The sequence below is a fragment of the Bos grunniens genome, chromosome 11 (assembly GCF_055505025.1).
Source record: "Bos grunniens cultivar Pamir isolate PY7600 chromosome 11, Bosgru_T2T1.0, whole genome shotgun sequence".
Classification (NCBI taxonomy): domain Eukaryota; kingdom Metazoa; phylum Chordata; class Mammalia; order Artiodactyla; family Bovidae; genus Bos; species Bos grunniens.
In genome coordinates, this window is record NC_141175.1 from 29,543,772 (window position 1) to 29,564,787 (window position 21,016).

Here is a 21,016-nt window from a genome sequence, read left to right on the forward strand (position 1 = left end):
TTTGCGACCCCATGGACTGTAGCCCACCCAGCTCCTCTGTTCATGGAATTTTACAGCAAGAATACTGGAGTAGGTTGCCATTTGATAGGTATAAATTCATTTAAATATTGCAAAAACCTCATGTGAGAGATCCTAATTGTATCTTCATTTTATAGATAAGGAAACCGAGGCACAGAGAGGCTAGGAAAGTCAGACCACCTGATCCTGCTTCTCCATAAGTGTGTGTGTGCATGTGCATGTGTGTGTGTGTGTGTGTGTGTGTGTGTATGTGTGAAGGGGAGCTCTGCATGGGGCTGGCCAGGAGGGGAAAGGGAGGGATCAGACTATGGAGAAGGTCCCTGGTGAGCCCCGTCCAGGACCCAAGCAGTCCGCCCTCCAGGGCTGGGTCCCAGGCTCCTTCCACCCACCACCCACGACCCCAGCCCAAGCATGGCAGTGAATGAAGCCCACATGCCTCAATAGCTTGGCCGAGGTCTCTGGGCTGCAGAGGGTGCTGTGGACCACACCCCGGCCCCCTCCCCCCAAGCCAGGGCAGTGAGGCCTAGTTTTGGGCCAGGGGCCCGTAGGGATTTGGGACAGGGTCTCAGGTACCTAAGAATTCCAGCAGCTCGGGGCTGCCTGCCAGCTCAGCATCCTTGGAGATGCAGCGCAGAATCTCGTCGAACAGAGCCCTCCGCTCCCGGATGTCACCCTCGCCAACAAACAGGACCTTCCTGGGGAGCGGGGGCAGGCTGGCCGTCGGGTAACGACTGCAAAGTTTCTGGTAAAACTCCTCAATGTCGCTGTACTTTTTGGAGACCTGGAATGAGAGGAACAGGTGGTTTCCTGAGTCAAGAGGGAAAACAGAGAGGGCTGCGCCCTGACCCCCAACCCCAACAGAGGTCCCCACGAGGGCCGGGCTCCTCGGTGGGCCCTCCTCCAGGACCAGATGGAGGTGCCTCCCACCCGACCCTCTGCCGCACGCCCTAAGCCTCCTGATCAACACTGGGCACAAGCCCCGAAGTCCCAGTGGCCCAAAGGAAGGATGCAATCGTGGTGGATTTAGGGCCCTGTTACCAGTCTGGGTAGAAGCACTTGATACAGGGACTTGGCCTGCAGGTGACTGTGACCTACACCTCCATTCTGGGCTTCTGTGCATTAGCAGGGTGACCTCACGGTCTGTCCAGCTGTTAGGTCCTCTTCTGGCAACAAGTCACCTTTTCTCTGGGTCATTCTCCTGTGAACTAGCAAGAGCCTTCAACAAAGCCGGTCCTTACAGTGCTTAGATGGTGGAGAACAGATATTGCAAGGCTGGTTTCTGGTCCTGGGGCCAGCCAGGACCCCTCTGCACACCGGAACCTCAGGGAGGCAGGCTGGGGCTCCTCCTGGTTGTTAGAAGGTGGTCCTCGGCCGTCAGAGTCACCCTGGGTCATTCGGCTTTCTGCGGAGCTTGGGGGTGACTGCTACCGCTTTTTGGCCTCTCCCCGGAACTCCCGCTACAGCTAAGGGCTCATCCACTCATCAGGCTCTTGCTCTTGATGTCTCCGTATGGGGACATCCAGCGTGGTCTCTGTCCCCGAGGCTCCAGGTTTCCAGTTAAGGGAGCAGGTGTAGGACTGGGGATCGGCGCCATCGCTGTGGTCTGTGTAAGCCAATGCAGGCACTCAGAGAAGTCATCCTCTCCATGCCACACCCCACAACAGCCCAGTGTCCTCCCTTGTCCTGGACTCTTCTGTGCTCTCCCCACACGTTGGGCATGTCCCCTCAACTCCTTCGGAGCATTAGGGATGAACACAGATATTCCCACTTCTGCTCCCAGACCAGGGCTATGCGCCCAGCACACACTGAAACGCTGCCGTGGCTGATGGGCTGTGGGGCGTCTGGATGCATTCAGACAAGGGACACCCAGCAGTCCGGTCGCTCAGCTCTGTTGGAGCACACGCTGTTGAGCATGGGCATCAGAGCCCCCAGGCTGGGAGAGTTCCATATGCTGGCAGGCAACTGGGGCACTGGAGACTTCAGGAGCCCCAGTGGGGAATCATCTGAGACAGGGGACTGTGGCCTGCAGTTGTCATCACAGAGCTTGACTCGGGAGCTTTGCTGACAAAAGCTTTCAAAGAAGGCTTTCAAGGAAAGGTAAGAGGATCCTTTCACAAAAGTGAAGCAGGCTCCAACTCCTGGTGCTTCCCAAAACCTGACTCCACCAGGTGGGGGGGCAGAGCGCCCTCTGCAGGCCTGACTGCTCCATGCAGGCCAGGCCACCAGGCCCAGCAGGATCCAGGTTCTGGGAGCCAGCTGTGCGTCTCCAGGACGCTGGTAGTATGGACAGCCTAGGGTACTACCCCACCCTGGGCCCACACTCATCAGTGCTCCAAAGCAAGGGTTGCCACTCCTTTTGAGGAACAGAAAGCAAAATGCTCATTCTTTTTTAAAGCTAAATCATGAAACTTCAAAGAAAGTTCAGGTTTGGGGTTACACCCCCAGATCTCATAGGGTGTCAATGCGTGCTTGGCTCCCACAGGTGGTTCAAAATGTTTGAGAGGCAACTCCCTGAATGGGCACCCTTGCACACAGCTACCCACAGGGCAAAGGTATCACTGGTCAGGAGAAAGTGGCACAGGTGTGACCGTGGAGGTGTCAGAGGTGTCCCCACACACCATGGCTGGGAAGGCCAGCCAGGACCCGGCATGTCGGCTGGGGCCTCTCACGGGCCCCCGAGTGCTGCCTCTCCATCTTGCCCAGGGCCTTGGGTCTCAGATATCTCTTCTTTGCTCCCATCTCTGAAAAACATGGATGCACTAAGCTCCACTGGGGGCAAATCAGATTTGAACCCACCCAGTGGAACAAAGCAGTTCCTACCTGCTATCATGTTGCATCTTGGTTCTCACCAAGAGTCTGTTTAAGAAGCCAATGAAAAAATCACACTCTTCAGACACTTTCCAGGATGTGCTGAATGTCTCTTAATCAGAAAAACTGTGCCATAACTTGTCTCTTAGAATCTCGTATGTGAAGTGTTAGTTGCTCAGTCGTGTCTGACTCTTTGCAGCCCCACGAACTATATAGCCTTCCAGGCTTCTCTGCCCATGGCATTTTCCAGGCAAGAATACTGGAGTAGGGTGTCATTTCCTCCTCCAGGGGATCTTCCAGACCCAGGGATCGAATCCACATCTCTTGTGTCTCCTGCACTGGCAGGCAGATTCTTTACCACTAGCAACACCTTTTTGCGCTGAGGCAATCGGGTGTTCTCTTGGCTTCATGGACTTGTACACGCAATTCCTTTCCCCGGTTTGAGAGATGTTCTCCACTATCATTTCTTCAAGTAAACTCTCTGCTCACTTCTCTCTCTCTCTCTCTCTCCTGCTTCTGGGACACCCAATATCCTAAGATTGCCCTTCCTAAAAGATTTGGATAGTTCTTGCAGAATTTTCTCTCTGTTATTTTGAATCTTAAATCCCTTTCCTTTTCTAACTGTATCATTTCTAGATTTTTATCTTTAAAAATGGTCTTCTCTACTTCTAATCCTTTTCTAAAGTATGTATTCTTCATCTTACTTACTGAGTCCTTCAGATCCAGAATTTCTGTTTGGTTCCTTTTTAGAGTTTCAATATCTTTGGGAAAGTATATCTTCTGCTCATTAACTTCATCCTTGAGTTTTCTTGTCGCTTGTTGAGCTCCTTCATGACAGTTGTTCTGAATTCTCTATTAGGCTGCATTGTTCTGGGACTTTAAATTTGGTTTCTAGAGAATCATCATTTTCTTTTGTGCCAGTGTTACTGTGATTCTTCATGGTGCTTGATGAGTTCTTCCTCTTCTGGGAAATTTGAAGCATGAAACACCTTTCTTCTTTAGATAAAGCTTTTTCATTTTTTAAAATTTGATTTCTAACAAGTCAACAGGTGAGAGGCTTTTCTTTTTTTTCCAGCAGGTGGCACCACAGCACAAGTTTTTGGTTTTCTGGGCTCCCAAAGCATTGCAGATGGTTGACTGCGGCCATGAAATTAAGACTCTTGCTCCTTGAAAGAAAAGCTATGAGAAACATAGACAGCATATTAAAAAGCAGAGACATTACTTTGCTGACAAAGGTCCATCTGGTCAAAGCTATGGTTTTTCCAGTAGTCATGTATGGATGTGAGAGTTGAACCATAAAGAAGCCAGAGTGCCGGAAGAACTGATGGTTTTGAACTGTGGTGTTGGAGAACACTCTTGAGGGTCCCTTGAACTGCAAGGATATCCAATCAGTCCATTCTAAAGGAAATCAGTCCTGAATATTCATTGGAAGGACTGATGCTGAAGCTGAAGCTCCAATCCTTTGGCCATCTGATGTGAAGAACCGACTCACTGGAAAAGACCATGATGCTGGGAAAGATTGAAGGCAGGAGGAGAAGGGGACAACAGAGGATGAGATGGTTGGATGGCATCACCGACTCAATGGACATGAGTTTGGGTAAGCTCCGGGAGTTGGTGATGGACAGGGAGGCCTGGCGTGCTGCAGTCCATGGGGTCACAAAGAGTCGGACACGACTGAGTGGCTGAACTGCATGCACTGCCTCTAGTTACACTAGAAGACTGGTACTCTCCAGCCTCCAATGCCCCTGCTGGAGGTGTGGCCTGGTGCCCCTGTTGTCAGCGCTTGTGCCTCCATGGTTGCTGGTGCCTTGCTGCCATCACTGCCTAGGACATGCGGGTGATGGGCCCTTCCGCTGTGTCACAGGCTCGGCCTCCCATGGGAGTGGGTTGGGCTGAGGTCACCTGCACTTACGCCATGTCTGGGGTTGTCAAGTTTAGGGATGCTCCCACTGTGGTTGGGGAGTAGGGAGGCTGGAGCTGTGGGCCAGCCCTGCACCTGGAGGGACAGGGCTGCAGGCCCTGCTGCCCAGTTCCTGTGGCTGCAGGCGGCTGATGAGGCCAGGAGGCTGGAGGTGTGTGTGCCATCCCCCTGATACCACTGGGTGCTGGGGGCTGTGGGCTTGACCTCCAGGGCTGGGGATCAATGACTGCACGCATCACATCTACTATGCCCCCAGCTCCACCTCCTCTGTGTATTCTCATCGGCCCACCTCTAGACGGAGAGATGTGCGGGACTGCTGTGGGTGTTTACTGGCTCTGGATTGAAGGGGAGAGACCAAGGGAGTGTCGCATCTGCCCTAATGCTGATGGCTCCATCTGCTCTTCACATCACAGCTCAGCTCTGACCTCTCTCCGAACCCTTCCCCTAGGATGGCTTAGGTGCCCCGTCTTGACACCCCCACAGCCCCCGCCCTCCCCCCACCCCAGGCTCCTGTCTCTTCACAGATCTGTCTCCCCACAGACGGTCAGCATCTGATTCACTGGTGTCCTTACTGCCAACGCACTCTGGCATCCTCCAGTTGAGGACTGGCTAGAGCACTGCTCGCACTCTGCTGCTACCTGAACCCTGGTGGGAGGCGTGTGTGTCTCCTTGGGCCTCTGGACCCTGGGAGCACCCTGCCAGACCCCCTAGCTCACCAAGAACTGGACGACGTCCTCAGGCCTGTGCTTGGCCGACTTGAATGCAGCCAGCCGGGTGACCACCAGGATCTGGTACTCCACGTGCCCCGACATCATCTTGCCCCGCACCTCCTGGTGCTGTGGCACACTCAGGTCCAGGCCCGTGTGGACATTCTGAACTTGCCTGCCAGAAGGAGAGAAGGCAGAGGAAGGTCAGGTTCAAGTCAGCAGGCTTCTAGAGCGAAATGCTGGTAAGTCCTCAGGGGGTCCCGAAGGCCTGGGTAACAAGGCTCCTCCGCTGGGCTAGTCCTCAGGGGTCCAACTCCAGGCTACCCGCCCCTCCACATGCCAGCCCCTCCTGAAGCCTGGCTTCCCAGGCCAGGGCCCTGCCTGTGGGTCCCTCAAGAACGAAGGCCTGTTCTCAGCAGAAAAACAGTGGAGAAAATGGGGCTGTGGAAACAGCAAATTCTTTGCTCTGACAGTAAAGAATCTGCCTGCAATGCAGGGGACCTGAGTTTGATCCCTGGATTGGGAAGATGCCCTAGAGAAGGAAATGGCAACTCACTCCAGTATTCTTGCCTTTGAAATCCCATGGACAGAAGAGTCTGGCAGGCATTCGTCCATGGGGTTGCAAAGATTCGGACATAACTGAATGATTAATGCAGGCTTTGAGTGGATACTTGGAAACGTTACAGCTCTTTGAGAATTTTTAAATGCTACACAAATGCAATGAATTGCACAGTGAGCAAAGAAGTTATGAAATGTTTTCCCTGAGGTGAGAAGAAGGCTAAATGTATTCCTCTTTCTGGGTGAGGGTATCATGGAGACCTGCACTCACAAACATAAACCACACAAACACTTATGACAGGATGCGCTGGGCACCCCGTTATCAGGGTCCAGACCCAGCCTCTGCAGGGCAGGACTTCTAAAAGACAAGAAACGGGAGGGCCCAAAGGGTTGGGCTGCCAGGGAGACAGCTGGGACATGGCCCTTCCTGCCCCGGAACTCTGTCCCAATCCAACACGTGACACCCTACGCCCTGCACTCCTTCCACACAGGTCCCCCTCTTTCCACACCGGGCAAATGACACCATACTACGATGCCATTTGTCACCAGCAGGGAGGACAACCCACCACACAGCCACCTACCACCAAATGTAGCAACCTCTACACCCACGAACATTCTCAACGGGTGGGAGGCAGGGGTCCCCAACCCTGGACCACAGATGGTTACTGGTCCAGGTTAGAGACCTGCCCGCACACCAGGAGGTGAGCAGCCTGCAAGCGAGGGAAGCTTCAGCTGTATTTACAGCCGTTCCCCGTGGCTCGAGTTACTGCCTGAGCTCTGGCTCCTGTTGGATCGGGGGCAGCATAATAAATGTAATGAGACGGAATCATCCCCAAACCATTCCCACCCACCCCCACCCCGAATCCCTGGAAAAACTGTCTTCCACAAAACCGGTCCCTGGTGCCAAAAGGCTGGGGGCTGCTGGTATAGTGAAAGAAAGTGAAAGCATGAATCACTGAGAAAGGCCCGGGCGAACCGCCCTTCAGGTGAGTGTTAAGTAAGTTCAGCATTCACGAGTCACTTGGAAAAACAAATGATCAGCCCTCCTTTCCTTTCGCCAATGACAAGACGAGTGTCCTAGCCTTTCCACCAAGCGCTAAGACCCTCTGCTCCTGGTGCTGTGCGTGGTGTCCCTGCGTGACAGTGTGACGGGCACAGGACAGCAGAGGGGGTGAAAGGCAAGAGGCACCCCCACAGGCTCTGCTGTGGGGACCTCGCCTGTCTAAGGTGCTCCCGAAGCACTACAGAGGGACACCACCACTGAGACCCACTTCAAGTCACAGAGTGTTCTGATCACTCAGTCATGTCTGACTCTTTGCGACCCCATGGACTATACAGTCCATGGAATTCTCCAGGCCAGAATACCGGAGTGGGTAGCCTTTCCCCTCTCCAGGGGATCTTCCCAACCCAGGGATCGAACCTGGGTCTCCCACATTGCAGGCAGATTCTTTACCAGCTAAGCTATCAGGGAAGCCCAAAGTGTTAGTTGCTCAGTCGTGTCCGACTTTTTGCAACCCCACGGGCTGCAGCCTGCCAGGCTCCTCTGTCTATGGGATTCTCAAGAATACTGGAATAGATTGCCATTTCCTTCTCCAAAGGATGTTCCCGACCCAGGTATTGAACCCTGGTCTCCTGCATTGCAGGCAGATTCTTAACTGTTTGAGCTACAGGGAAGCAGACGCAAAAAGGGAGTCACCTGTACTTGGGCTCAGTGGGTCAGAGGTGGAGCCAGGGTTCACTGCAGGCTGCGCCCTGCCTCCCCGCTGACCCGCACCTCCTAACAGCCCTGCTTACTGTTACTGCTCCGTCTCGGAACACCACACCCTGCAGTTTCTCCAGGGCTTCTATCTGTGACACCACCCCCCCGACAATTCCACTGTACCCCTCGTCATGCCGCCCCAGTTGAGAGGCCCTGCCCCACGGCTGGGATCACAGACTCAGGTCCCCTGCCTGTTCCCCTAAACCCGCCAGTTCTCCAGGTCCTGGGCACCAGTGGCAGGCCACTGGGATAAATGCACAGACAGGTCAACTAAAGGGTGTCTCATTTGTGTCCGACTCCTTGTGACCCCCATGGACTGTAGCCCGCTAGGCTCCTCTGTCCATGGGATTCTCCAGGCAGGAATACTGGAGGGGGTGGCCACTCCCTTCTCCAGGGGATCTTCCTGACCCTGGGAACGAACCCCAAGTCTCCCGCACTGTGGTCAGACGTGTTGACTGGTCCCACTTGAAATTCATGGCCACAACTGGCAAGCTGCGGTGCTGGGCCGGGCAAGCCCAGCTTGGTCTCAGTCTAGGGGGTTCTCCAAGTGTAGTCCTCGCTGCATGAGCCCCACCTGGGAGCTTGTGAGAAAGGCAGATCCAGGCTCTGCTGAATCAATCCTCACGTTAACAAGCCCCTCAGGGGACTCTCATGCCCCTGAGCCTAATCTACACTGTCTCCCATTCTCCTCGGGCCCCCAGGGAAACTTTTTTTGTGAAGGGCCACATAGCAAATATTTTAGGTTTTGCAGGCCACAGGGTCTCCATTACCACAATACCCAACTCAGCCGCTGTAGAGCAAAAGCGGCCACAGACAGTACTTAAACTGATTTAAAAAGTGAGTAGGGGGTAGGCTTTGGCCCATGGGTGTAGTCTGCCCACCTATACCCCAGACCAAACTTCCGGAACTGTGATGTGCCTTCCCAGTTCCCCCGGTAATCTTGTCAACACACAGATGCTGATCCAGCAAGGCCTGAGAGTCTGCATGTCTAACCAGCCACCAGATGATGCAGGCACTGCTCCCAGGACCCTCCCCCACCCCGCCGCACAGAGTCCAAGTTGCCTAAATCCACGAACCCCCAGGACCTGCTTTCTCCCTACAACCCTGCTTCCTGTGTACTGAGAAAAGAGAAGCAGTCGGAGAACTTCCAAGCACATCCCTTTGCATCCACACCTGGCCTGCGTCTGCCTCCCCTGCTGTTAGGGACAAACTGGCTGGCTCCTACCTAAGACAACCCCTCACCTACTCAAGGACGTCAAATCTTCTGTCTTCTCTGCGCCATCAATCTCCCCTCCTTACTGGATCACTCCCACTTCTCTGACAAACCAAAGCTGTCCTTCCACCCAATCTCCCCCTTGAGCTATTGCTCCATTTCTGCTCCCCCTTCAAGCAAAACTTCTCAAGAGAATGGCGTCTCGGGTTCCTCTCCTCTTTGATCTTGAACTTTTTCCAACTTTTTCTTGATCTTCAACTTTTTCTTGAACTTTTTTTGTTCTCATCATGCAACCGAAACAGCCCACACCCAGGTCACTAGTGACCTCTGTGTTCAGTTCAGTTCAGTCGCTCAGTCGTGTCCGACTCTTTGTGATCCCATGGACTGCAGCACACCAGGCTTCCTTGTCCATCACCAACTCCCGGAGCTTACTCAAACTCATGTCCATTGAGTCGGTGATGCCATCCAACCATCTCCTCCTCTGTCTTCCCCTTCTCCTCCTGCCTTCAATCTTTCCCAGCATCAGGGTCTTTTCCAGTGAGTCAGCTCTTCGCATCAGGTGGCCAAAGTTTTGGAGTTTCAGCTTCAGCATCAGTCCTTCCAACGAATATTCAGGACTGATCTGCTTTAGGATGGACTGGTTGGATCTCTTTGATGTCTCCCTCTCCTCTTACTCCTGAGGTATCTGATGGCCCCTCTCTGCTCTTTGAGGCTCTGGGACCCATGCTCTCTCTCTCTTGATTCTCCAACCTCCCTGGCCACTCCTACTCAGCTTCCCTGGATGGTATGCAATCCTGCCCCAAGTGCCTGCCTTAGACCTCTTCTCTCACTCACCTTCCCCTGCTGCTGCTGCTGCTAAGTTGCTTCAGTCGTGTCCGACTCTGCACGACCCCATGGACTGCAGCCCACCAGGCTCCTCCATCCATGGGATTCTCCAGGCAAGAGTACTGGAGTGGGGTGCTATTGCCTTCTCCACACCTTCCCCAGGGATCTCAAATACGTCCAAGGTTTTAAATCCCATCTATGAGCCAGTGGTCCCTCATTCCTCTCTGATCTGGACTCTCCCCTCAAAGCCACACTCCTCCGAACTGCCTGCCCAAAGTCTTCACTTGGCTGTCAGAAAGCTTCTTAACAAACATGTCCAGACCAATGGTGATTCTCACCTTCCTAAACCTGCTCCATCCATAGTCTCCTGGGCTGGTCCAAGAGAAGTCTTGTAGTCAATCTTGACTACTCTTTTTTGCTCTCATGGCCCACATCTAATCATCAGCAACCCACGAAAACTCAATCTTCAAAATATAGCTAGAACCCAAATATTTCTAAGCTCTTCTGCCAGCATCAGCTCTCACGTGGATGACTGCCAGAGTCTCCTGAATGGTCTCCTCACTGCGCCCTGCTCGCTTCCATTCTGCTCAGCATAGCGGCCAAAAGACCTTTCTGGAGTCCAAAGCAGGTCCCACCATGCCCAGAGCCTCACCCCAGCCTGTTCTGACTGTCCCCTGCCTCCAAGCCCCCAGATGTGGTAAAACTCTGCACCACATCACCCAGCTCTCTGCTGGCTCACTGCGCTGCAGTCACACTGGCCTCCTGGCTGGTGCGCAAACATCTCTCTGCCCCAGGACATTGGCTCCTGCTGTCCCCTCTGCCTGGTACCCTTTTTCTTAAGATTTCTCTTTCACTTGTCAGGGATCTACCCAGCTGCCACTCTATCAGAAAGACACTCCTGGACCACACCATATAAAACAGCATTCACTTCTCCTAGCATCCCATTTCCCTACCACTTTATTTTCCTTTATACCATTTATCATCCCTGGCGCACTATACCTTTACCCATCTGCCCCACGAAAGCTCACAAGAGGGACTGTATATGGTTCACTATCCTAGAACCGCTCACCTGGCCTTCACCACCAGCACCTGCATTTGTTAAGAAGCCCTGTTCAGGTGGGGCAGAGAGGGAAGCCCTTTCACCCCCTTCCCAAGCTCCCAGCACCAAGGTCACACTCCCACTGGTCTGCCGCTGGCCCTGCTCACACCTGCCAACCTCAAACCTCCTAACCGCATAAAAGGAAACGGGCTCAGGGAGAGGAGGTGATTCACGTGGCACTAGGGAAACCTCTTCTGCTAGCGAGGACACGACCAGCCACCACGGAGAGGAGACCAAGCAGGTTCTGACATCAGAACCTTAAAGAATCATACTTTTCTAGACCTGAAGCCACAAGGATGTTCAAATTACAGCCGGAAAAATTTTACATTCATTTATGTAAGAGACTGATGTCTTATCCTAAGATTTTGTGTAGGGGGAACAAGGGTGGAGTGTGTGAAAACACTTGCAGTGAGTCACTTGACAGATGTGAGAAAGGGGGAGACGGTAAAACCACGCCCACCCCAGCCTTCAGCATCCCTCTTGTACTGAATCCCCCAGGCCACCCTGACCCAGGGGTCCTCTACCTCCAGGGACCCTCTGGAGGCCTCTGCGGTAACTGCACTTTTCCTGGGCTACCTGTTAGAGCAGCTGCCACCTGTCCCCTCCCTTTCCCATGGAGGACCTGGCCTCACGCACCCCCACCTCACAGAAGCGGAGGTACACCCGGCCCTGTGTTCCCATGGCAACCGGAAGCCTCCCCCCCCCCGCCCCGCCCCCCGGCTCAACAACTGTCCTCCGCCCGTTTCCCCTGACGGGCCGAGCCTGGTCTGATTCACCCCGTTCCCAGTGCCGTGCCCCGGACCTGGCACACAGTCAGCGCTGCCAGGATGCATAACTAGATCTTGGAAAAGAAACGAAGGCAGGTCAGCGGGAAAGGGGTGAGGAGAACCCCCTCTTTGACCACCGTGCAGGATCGGCCAATCCAGGCCTTCCACTAGGTCTTGGATGAGTTCGTTACTCTCTAGGGACCACAGTTTCCCCATCTGTAAAACCGGGAAGCGGGGCGGGCGGCCTCTCCCGCAGGGCCGGGGAGCGGCCGAGCCCAGGTCCACGGCCAGCGGCGCTGGGGACGCCGGGCGACGGGCGGGATCCTCAGGACCCGCCGCCTCCTCCGCCCGAGACACCTAGGGCCGCGGCTCCGGGCCCTCCCGACTCTACGCGGCCCGGGCGCGGGGTCTGGCTCACCTGGAGGTGACGAGCACCGCCGGGGACTGCATGACTGCGAGGGGCTCCGGGCGGGGCGTGCGATCACGCGACCGCGGGCGCTGGCGTCGCCGCGTCCCCGCCCCGCGCCCCGAGCCCCGCGCCCCGCCCGCCCCGGCTCGGGCTCGGGCTCCTGCCTGGCCCGCCGCCTAGTGGCCGCGGCGCTCGGCCGGACGCGGCCGTGCTTTTCCAGGTCTTTCTGGAATTCTGGGCGGAGATTCAGGGCTGAGGACCCTGCGCGGGCTTGGCGCTGCTGGAGGCACCAGCTGCGCCGAGCGCGTCCCCTTCCCGCGCCGGGGTGTCCCGAGCCATTCAGAGGCTCGTGCGTCCTGGTTTGGGTCTGATGTCCCGGCGTTGTTAGTGACAGCGCCCCGTTCACTTTTAGGAGTGCCCCGAGCGTCCCGCTTCCGGACGATAAATCATTCGGTTCTGCTTCCTTGGGGAGAGTTTTGGGGAAACAACTCAACCGTGCACAGGGTCCCAAGGATGCTCTGAGAGATGTTTCCAGCATCAAACGAGGTCAGAGAACCCATCAAACAAGATGAAACACTGTGCGGGGTGATCTAAAGAAACAGCAGTCTGACACCCCACCCCCCACCCCCAAGGCCTTCCAGGGGCTTTCCTTAAAGAGGCCAACAGGCCCTTCCCAGCAAAAGCTTCTGAGAACTGGGTTTCTTATGCCTCACTAAAGAAATGTTCTGAACCTTGTTAAAACTGTAAGGAAGACTTTATTCAAGGCTGTTGCAACAGGAGTCAAGACTTTCCCAATGGGGAGAGAGTTCAGGCTCAGCCCTGAATACAGCAAGGACAATGGGACTGGAGCCAGGGGGCAGGGGGAGGTCGGTGATGGAGGTACAGGTAGCCAAGGGTGAGGATCCTTGCTGAATCCTAGCCTGAAGGCAGGCTGGGGGCTTAGAAGACACTAACGGGTGGGAGGTGAGGAACTTGATCAGATACCAAGGGTGATCAGGTATCAAAGGGAGAGAGCCTTTCTCAACTGACTTAGCAGGATTCTTGCTGAGACTGGGCTGGGCAGGCCAGAGACAGGGCAGGCACCAAGGTCAAAGGCCCAGTCGAGAAGAGGGCTAAGAGGAGCCTAAAGTTTGGTCAAGAAGAGGGTGTCTGTCTCCCAAAGTTTTCCTCTCAGAGAGCTATTAAAACTCCCCAGCCCGCCAGCTCTCCAGGCACCATCTCCTCCCTTCCTCCCTTCCTAATGACACCCCCTTCCCCGTACTGTAGCCCACCAGGCTCCTCTGTCCTTGGGATTTTCCAGGCAAGAATACTGGAATGGGTTGCCATTTTCTACTCCAGGGGATCTTAACGACACAGGGATGGAACGCAGGTCTCTTATGTCTCCTGCATCGGTAGGTGGGTTCTTTACCACTAGTGCCATCTGGGAAGCCTGTGTTGCTCTAATGTTCAGCAACTAAAATGACAGGTCTCTCTGCTTCTGATACTAGTCAGAGTTCCTCACAAAGCCACTCTCCTCTCTCCCTCATGACCTTTTCATTCATTCATTCAACAGCTATCTACTGGACTGGGCCTCTGCTTGGGGCCCTGTGGAGGCTCCTGAGCTATTCGTGACAAGGACACCATGGCCCAGGGCTCCGTCTGTGGACTTGCTGCCTCCAGCTTCCCCTTTCCTAGCCTCTCTTCAAGGTTCTAGCTCCTTCCTACTGTCTGCTGACTCCCCTTTGTCCACAGAGGGCCACAGCTTGGTGGGTGATGGGTGTCCCTGTCCTGGCTCCCATGGCCGCCTTTGGGTCCACAGCTGGAGATCCTGATAGGCAAGGTCACAAAACTGTTGGAGCTGAGAGTTAGGCTGAGCCTGTGGAGAAGGCAGCACAGGAGGGTGCAGAGAAGCACACATGTCCCAGGGCAAGCACAGGTGGGAGCTGCAAAGAATGGGACCCCGCACCCCCACCGGAGCTGGTGGCATGTTGGTCACCTGTGCCTTGCAGGCAAATGAACCTCACCCCTGGCCCCAGGCTTCCGAGCGTGCACTGAGGGGGTACTTGGCACACCCAGAGCCTGCCGAGAACCCCACTGGTTCCCCATGAAAGAGTGAGCCCATTCGGAGAGCAATCCCATTTTCTGCCTCTGTGGGTCCCACACGCCCCTCTGTGGCTCCAGTGGATAATTGCATACAATGCATGGAATGTGGAATCTAAATCTGATATTTTCTGCTTCCTGCCTGACTCAGGGAGCCCTTTCCATGGCTGAAGCCGCAGTAACGCAAAACACATTGCAGGGAAGCTGACAATTGCCCCTTCCCACTGCCCTGGGAGGAATGCTCCAGGCCTTAGTCACCCCCTGCCCCAGGGAAGTCGCTGGACCTCAGGGCCAGTGTGGTAAGTTAGAGGCACCACAGCCCACAAGGAGTCTTATCTGAGCTCTGGTCAACCTTGCCCTGGTTTCTGGTGGGGTGGGATTTCTGGGGACCTGCTGATTTGTCTCTGTTCTCTGTAGTGATGCTTTAGCACTCCAGTGGGGAGCTGGGTACCCCAAGTCGAACAAGGCCACCACCTCATCTGTCCCTCAGCAAATGCTCCTGGGCACCGCTATGGGGCTGGGACTTTATACCAGGCCCAGAGGATGCAGAAGACACAGGCCTCCCTGGCAGGGCTCACACACCACTCAGGGACCCTTGGAGATGCCAACGCAAGTGCAGGCCCACAGAGTGCAGAGAAGGGCACATAGCCAACTCATCCAGGGGTTGGGGCATACAGAAGTTCTTCCAAGAGGAGGCGGTGCCAGACTCAGGACATGAAAAAGTAGATTTTGTCTCTTTGAGCCTTGGTTTTCTCATTGGTGAAATGGACATGATGGAAATCTTTAATCCATAGCACTGCTGTTACTTAAATGAGCTCACCTGTGACTGAAATGAGAGGAGATGTATGGCAGACACTGTAGGTGAGCTACCCCAAAGCCAGTCATTCCTGTTTGCCTTTTACTACCATAGAGGCTGCAGTCCATGGGGTTGCAAACAGTCGGACACGGCTGAGCGACTGAACAACAACCATAAAGGCTAGATAGGTATAGCATTCACGCTGCTAAGGAACTGCAGTTAGAAGATGCTTTGTGACATAATTCTGGCCATATACATGCAAGTTCCTGCAGAGGGTTTACCTTGCTCGGAGAAAGCTCTTTGTACCTTGCCGGTGCTGAGTCAAAGAATTTCCTGCCTTAAAGTGTTGCATCTGTCTGAAGCTTCCCTGATGATCCAGTAGCTAAGATTCCACGCTCCCAATGCAAGGGACCCAGGGTTCCATCCCTGATCAGGGATCTAGATCTTGCATACCTCAACTAAGACCTGGTGCAGCCAATTAAATAAATAAATATATATATATATATTTTAAAATGTTGCTGTGTCACAGTGCTCTTGGGAAATTTCCCTGAACTTGCATTCCCACCAAGAGTATATATTAGAATGCCTACTTGTATCTCCTTTCACCAAGAATGCATTTTACGTTCTTTGGTTTTACTAGCCTGAGAAGTAAATAAAAATGGTATTGTTTTCATTTGCAATGATTTGCTGGTGACTTTGGGGATTTTGATGTTGTCACCCTATATTTTTCTAATTCTTTGTGTCCCCAGCGATAAGGATAAGCACTTTGACTAGAGCTCTCCAACTTTATTCAAGCCAGAAAAAAAATGCCTGGGAGGACAGGATCCAGCTGGGGCTCTGCCCTAAATTAAGGTATTATTCAGAGGTGGATCAGCTACCTAGGGAAGTGGGAAACACACACAAAGGGGCTGCCGTGGCCTAAGGTCAAGTCCCCAGTTTTGTAGGCAGCCTCACCCTTTGCAGCCTTAGAGCCCAGCCTCCTGAAGATCTCACAGATGCCTTTGCTATGTGGACCAGAGAACCTGAGACAGGCCATCCAGGCTGAGGATACCGGGTCCCCAGGTCAGCTGTGTGATGTCCAACACTCTGCTATGGGAACATGAGACATTCTGGTCCCAGGGTCCTCATCCTCTGGAGTGCTGCAAGATCTCACATTCTAGAATTAGGGACACATCTTCTGGATCCTCCAAGCCTGTTCTTGACCTCTGTTAACCCCTATTTTCCCAAGCAAAGAAGACCGTTTGGTTCTCTGTTCATTATGTGACTAGACTAAAAACCGGGGCTCCTACCTGACAAATCGGAGGACCCGGCGTTCTGAATCACTGCACATTCTAAGTGCCACCAGTTTTTATTCTAAAAGGAGTTTGTTTTGTTTCAATCTCATGTGTCGACAAAGGTCTCCAAGAAAATCTAATGGAGGCATAGCTTCAGACTATTAATGTTCACGATGGGCCTGAAAGACCACATAGGAGAGACTGGATGGACAGGTTTGATCAGTCTTTGGACAGGTTAAACCAGGACTGACTTAATCAGAAAGCTGTAAAAGCCAGCATTTATTGAGCCAGGCACTATGGTAAAGCGCTTACCTACTTTGTTTCCTTTATCCTTAGGTACACCTGACAGGTAGGAATCTCTGTCTCCATTTAAAGGTGGAGGATAACAAGTTAATTAAGGTCACAAAACTAGTGCACTATAAAGGTGGTTTGGAAGCCAGTGTTTATCATGACTCCACCCTCTCGTTTCTCTCCTGACTTCAGTGGAGATGTGTGGTCCTTGTCCCCTCAACTCCCAGGATACCTTAGAGCTCCAGGTAAGCTGGTTCAACCTCAGGGTCCCCGTGCAGAGCTTCCTGAGTCTTCTCGCAGACTGGTTTTTGTAAATCTGAGCAGGAATGGGGTTCAGCCACACTGTGGTGCTGTTATAACCAGTGACCAGCAGATGGCAGTATCCACCAGCCCTCTGCCATTTGTCCCAACCCTAAAGGAAGGGCCCTGAGAAACCCCTGTGAAATTTCTAGAAAGGAACTATTCCACTCCCTTCTTCTCAGCCCCATCTCCTCCCCTCACTGAAGGATGGGGCCATGCCAGTGGCTGGGGATGGGCTGCAGCCCACCCCGGTGTGGATGCCAGAGCTGTTGCCTGGGGTAACCTGGGGGCAGACAAGCCCTGCGTGGAGCATGGGAAATGCATAGCATCCAGAGGAAGCCCAGACCTGGGCATCAGACGGGCTGAGCCAGAGGCCTGCGGGGATCGTCCCACATCCACAGCCCCACCCCTGGTCTTTCCGTGGGGAGGTGGCTACAGCACATCTCTGGCTGAACAGGAAGCAACAGCGCGGATGCAGTGGTTGGGGGCGTCCTCTGTGAACCGTTGTCACCATCCCCAGCCCTCTCAGGGACACCTTCTTTGGGGGTACAGCCCCAAGCTGAGGCTGCCTCCTCAAAGCTAACCCTCTCCAGCTCTGAATGCATTCCAAACCGGGGGGCTGGCCCCTGCCTGGGTCCTTGGCACTGGGCCCCGTCCTCACCTGCTCCCCACCTCTCACAGGTGGACCCTTGGTGGACATTTGATTATTAGCCTCACTGGGGATCGTTATCAGCGTCTGGGGATCAAAAGCCAGGAAGGGCCAAGGGACTTGCGGTCCGAGGTGAGAGGCCAGATTTGAATTCTGGTCTCTTGACTCTCTGGAACCATCAACATTATAGCCCAGGAGGGCATCTGTTTTACTTCCAAAATAGTGCTGGGCTGCAAGGGCCCACAACCCCTAATGATGGGCAGGGCAAGGGCTGAGCCCTCAATCATCCTCTTCCTCTCCTCCAGGGTACCCAGGGCAGAGCTGGGCTGGGACCTTATGAGCCACACAGAGAGCAAAGACACAGGATCACAGATGGCCCCCCCCCGCCTTCCCTGGCAGCTGTGATGCCAAATGCCAGGGTGCTGATCCTTTTCCCTCCTTGGGGACTTGGCTGCCCTGCATGGGCAATGCAAGGCACAGGGCAAGGCATCTCTAAGGAACCTTCTCTTGTCTTGTCATCAGGAGCTCCAGGCTGCAGCAGAGTGGATCCCGCTGGTGAAATCCAAGACTGACTTCCTAAGTGGCATCAACCCCAGTGCGCCAGTTCACGTTCCCGGGTGACTTGTGAACTTCTGTCAGCAGAGGTGCCTTTGAGAGGTGTGGTGGCTCTCACAGGCGCCGGGTACAGACTGCCTCACCTTCAGGGCTGTCAGGAGACTACCCGGGACTAGGAGGGAGCTCCCGTTCTGCAGGTATGCAAGCAGAGCCTCGGTAGCAGTTTGTGAAGAGTCAGGCATCATATGAAAAGTTGGCCCAAAGAATCCCAATATTCTTTTAGACATCCTGGAGTGTAAAGTCAAGTGGGCCTTAGGAACTATTACTATGAACAAAGCTAGTGGAGATGATGGAATCCCTGCTGAGCTACTTCAGATCTTAAAAGACGATGCTGTGAAAGTGCTGCATACAATATGTCAGCAAATTTGGAAAACTCAGCAGAGGCCACAGGACTGGAAAAGGTCAGTTTTTATTTCAATCCCAAGAAGGGCAGCACCAAAGAATGTTCAAACTACTGCACAACTGTACTCATTTCACATGCTAGCAAGGTAATGCTCAACATCTTTCAAGTTAGCCTTCAACAATACACGAACTGAGAACTTCCAAATGTATAAGCTAGGTTTAGAAAAGGCACAGTAACCAGAGATCAAATTGCCAACTTTCGTTGGATCATAGAGAAAGCACAGAAATTTCAGAAAAACATCTACTACTGCTTCTTTGACTACGCTAAAGTCTTTGACTGTGTGGATCACAACAAACTGTGGAAATTTCTTAAAGAGATGGGAATACCAAATCACCTTACCTGTCTCCTGAGAAACCAGTATGCAGGTCAAGAAGCAACAGTTAGAACCAGACATGGAACAACTGACTGGTTCAAAATTGGGACTCTGCTTATTTAATTTATATGCAGAGTACATCATGTGAAATGCCAGGCTGAATGAATTGCAAGCTGGAATCAAGATTGCTGAGAGAAATATCAACAACCTCAGATATGCAGAAGACACCACCCATGAAGAGGAACTAAAGAGCCTCTTGATGAAGGTAAAAGAGGAGAGTGAAAAACTTGGCTTAAAACTCAACATTTAAACAAACTAAAATCATGGCATCTGGTCCCATGACTTCATGGTAAATTGAAAGGGAAAAAGTGGAAACTGGCGGATTTTATTTTCTTGGGCTCCAAAATAACTGCAGATGGTGATTGCATGCACAAAATTGAAAGGCACTTGCTCTTGGAAGGAAGGCTATGACAAACCCTGACAGTGTATTTAAAAGTAAAGACATTACTTTGCTGACAAAGGTCCATATAGTCAAAGCTATGTTTTTTTTTCCAGTAGTCATGTATGAATGTGAGAGTTGAACCGTAAAGAAGCCTGAGTGCCAAAGAATGGATGCTTTTGAATTGTGGTGCAGGAGAAGACTCTTGAGAGTCCTTTGGACTGCAAGGAGATCCAATCAGTCAATCGTAAAGGAAATCAGTCCTGAATATTCATTGGAAAGAACTGATTGGAGCTGAAGCTCCAATACTTTGGCCACCTGATGCAAAGAACTGATTCATTGGGAAAGATCCTGATGCTGGGAAAGATCGACGGCAGGAGGAGAAGGGGATGACAGAGGATCAGATGGTTGGATGGCATCACCGACTCAATGAACATGAATCTGAGCAAACTCTGGGAGATAGTGAAGGACAGGGAAGCCTGGCGTGCCAGTCCATGGGGTCATAAAGAGTCAGATACAACTTAGCTACTGAGCAACAACAGCAAATTCTTTCAAATCCTTGAATTCTAGGACCTGAGTCAGAAACATGGTGGCCAGAGAAAGCAAAGAGCTTCTGCAGAGGACAGATGGGTGGCCAAGTGCTCTCCAAGACAAGGATCTGGGGCTGAGAATGTGGGGACCGCTTCTTCCCACCCCAACTAAGAAACACCCACCTCCCAACCAGGCTGCCTCTCTGTCCGCCCCCCCTCCCCCCACCCCACCCCACACCGCCCCTGTTGGAGCCAGTCTCACCTCCGCTGTCTGAGGAGGTAAAAGCTGAAGTCTGGAGTTCTTGGGACACTGAGGGGTGGCCTTCAGACTAATAAAGAACAGAAGTTGGAACTTGCAGCCCCCGGTTTTCTCCCAGCTGTCTCTAAGTTTCCTGCACCAGCTGCCCTCTGACTGCTGGACACACGGGGGACTAGGAGGCCACCTTCAAAGTGTGCCACGCAGCAGGTAGGGCACAACGTCTCCAGGCCAGGAGAGAGCACTCCCACCTGCCTGGCCCACCTACCAAAGGCCTCCCTGACCCTGGAGGAAGCCCCAAGTGAGCCCAGGGTTGGCCTGGCCCTGTGGGCCTCAGGAGACCAGCCACCTGCTCAGCAGAAGGCCTGATGGGGGGCCAAGAACTCCTGGTGTCACGTTCCCCTGTCCTCAAGAAGGGAGCCTCTCCAGACGGATGCTCAGTCACGGCTCCCAGGGAAGCCCTGAACAGGGCATGGGAGACCTGGTCCAAGTCAAGCCCTCACCGCGAGCCTGACTCACTAGGCCATTAGGTCTCTTCATGTAAACTTAGCTGTCAGACCACATGCTCCTACCGGCCAGTCCTGCTCTGAGCTCTGTGGCTTCTCCAGCCACAGGCAGGCCCTGCTGCTGCCGATGACAGACTATGTTCAGTTGGCGAGCTCCCAGCTGATGCGAGAGGCAGGAAGGAGTCCTCAAGACGATGCTTTCATAAGCCTCACCTGGACCTGAGAGTTCTTTTCTGCCAAGAATTTTCCAGAGCTTTCAGGGCAAGACAGGACCCTCTGCCTCTCCACTGGAGCTGAGCAGAGTGTTGCAGGTCACCCCGCTATGATCCCATCTCCGCTGTGAGCAGCCAAGGGTTGGGCAAAGACAGGATGACTCCAGGCTCTGCCATTCACCAGGTTACCTGCGGAAGGTGTTACATTTCACTGTGACTCAACTTTCTCTGTCGATAAAATGGGAACACTAATGCCTGACGGGCTTTCC

At 53.3% G+C, this 21,016-nt stretch overlaps 1 protein-coding gene across 5 annotated transcripts in view; it reads right to left on the minus strand.

The window, feature by feature from the left end:
* HS1BP3 (HCLS1 binding protein 3) overlaps positions 1-12,192 on the minus strand; it is a 36,628-nt gene extending 24,436 nt beyond the window's left edge. For all 5 annotated transcript variants that reach the window (XM_086325684.1, XM_086325687.1, XM_086325688.1 and 2 more), the window contains exons 1-3: positions 12,094-12,192; positions 5,464-5,629; positions 592-799 (exon numbers count right to left, since the gene is read on the minus strand). In XM_086325684.1, coding sequence (XP_086181810.1) covers positions 592-799; positions 5,464-5,629; positions 12,094-12,125 — 406 coding nt within the window. In that variant the 5' untranslated portion in view covers positions 12,126-12,192. The remainder of the gene's footprint in view (positions 1-591; positions 800-5,463; positions 5,630-12,093) is intronic.
* Between the last annotated feature and the right edge of the window lie 8,824 nt (positions 12,193-21,016).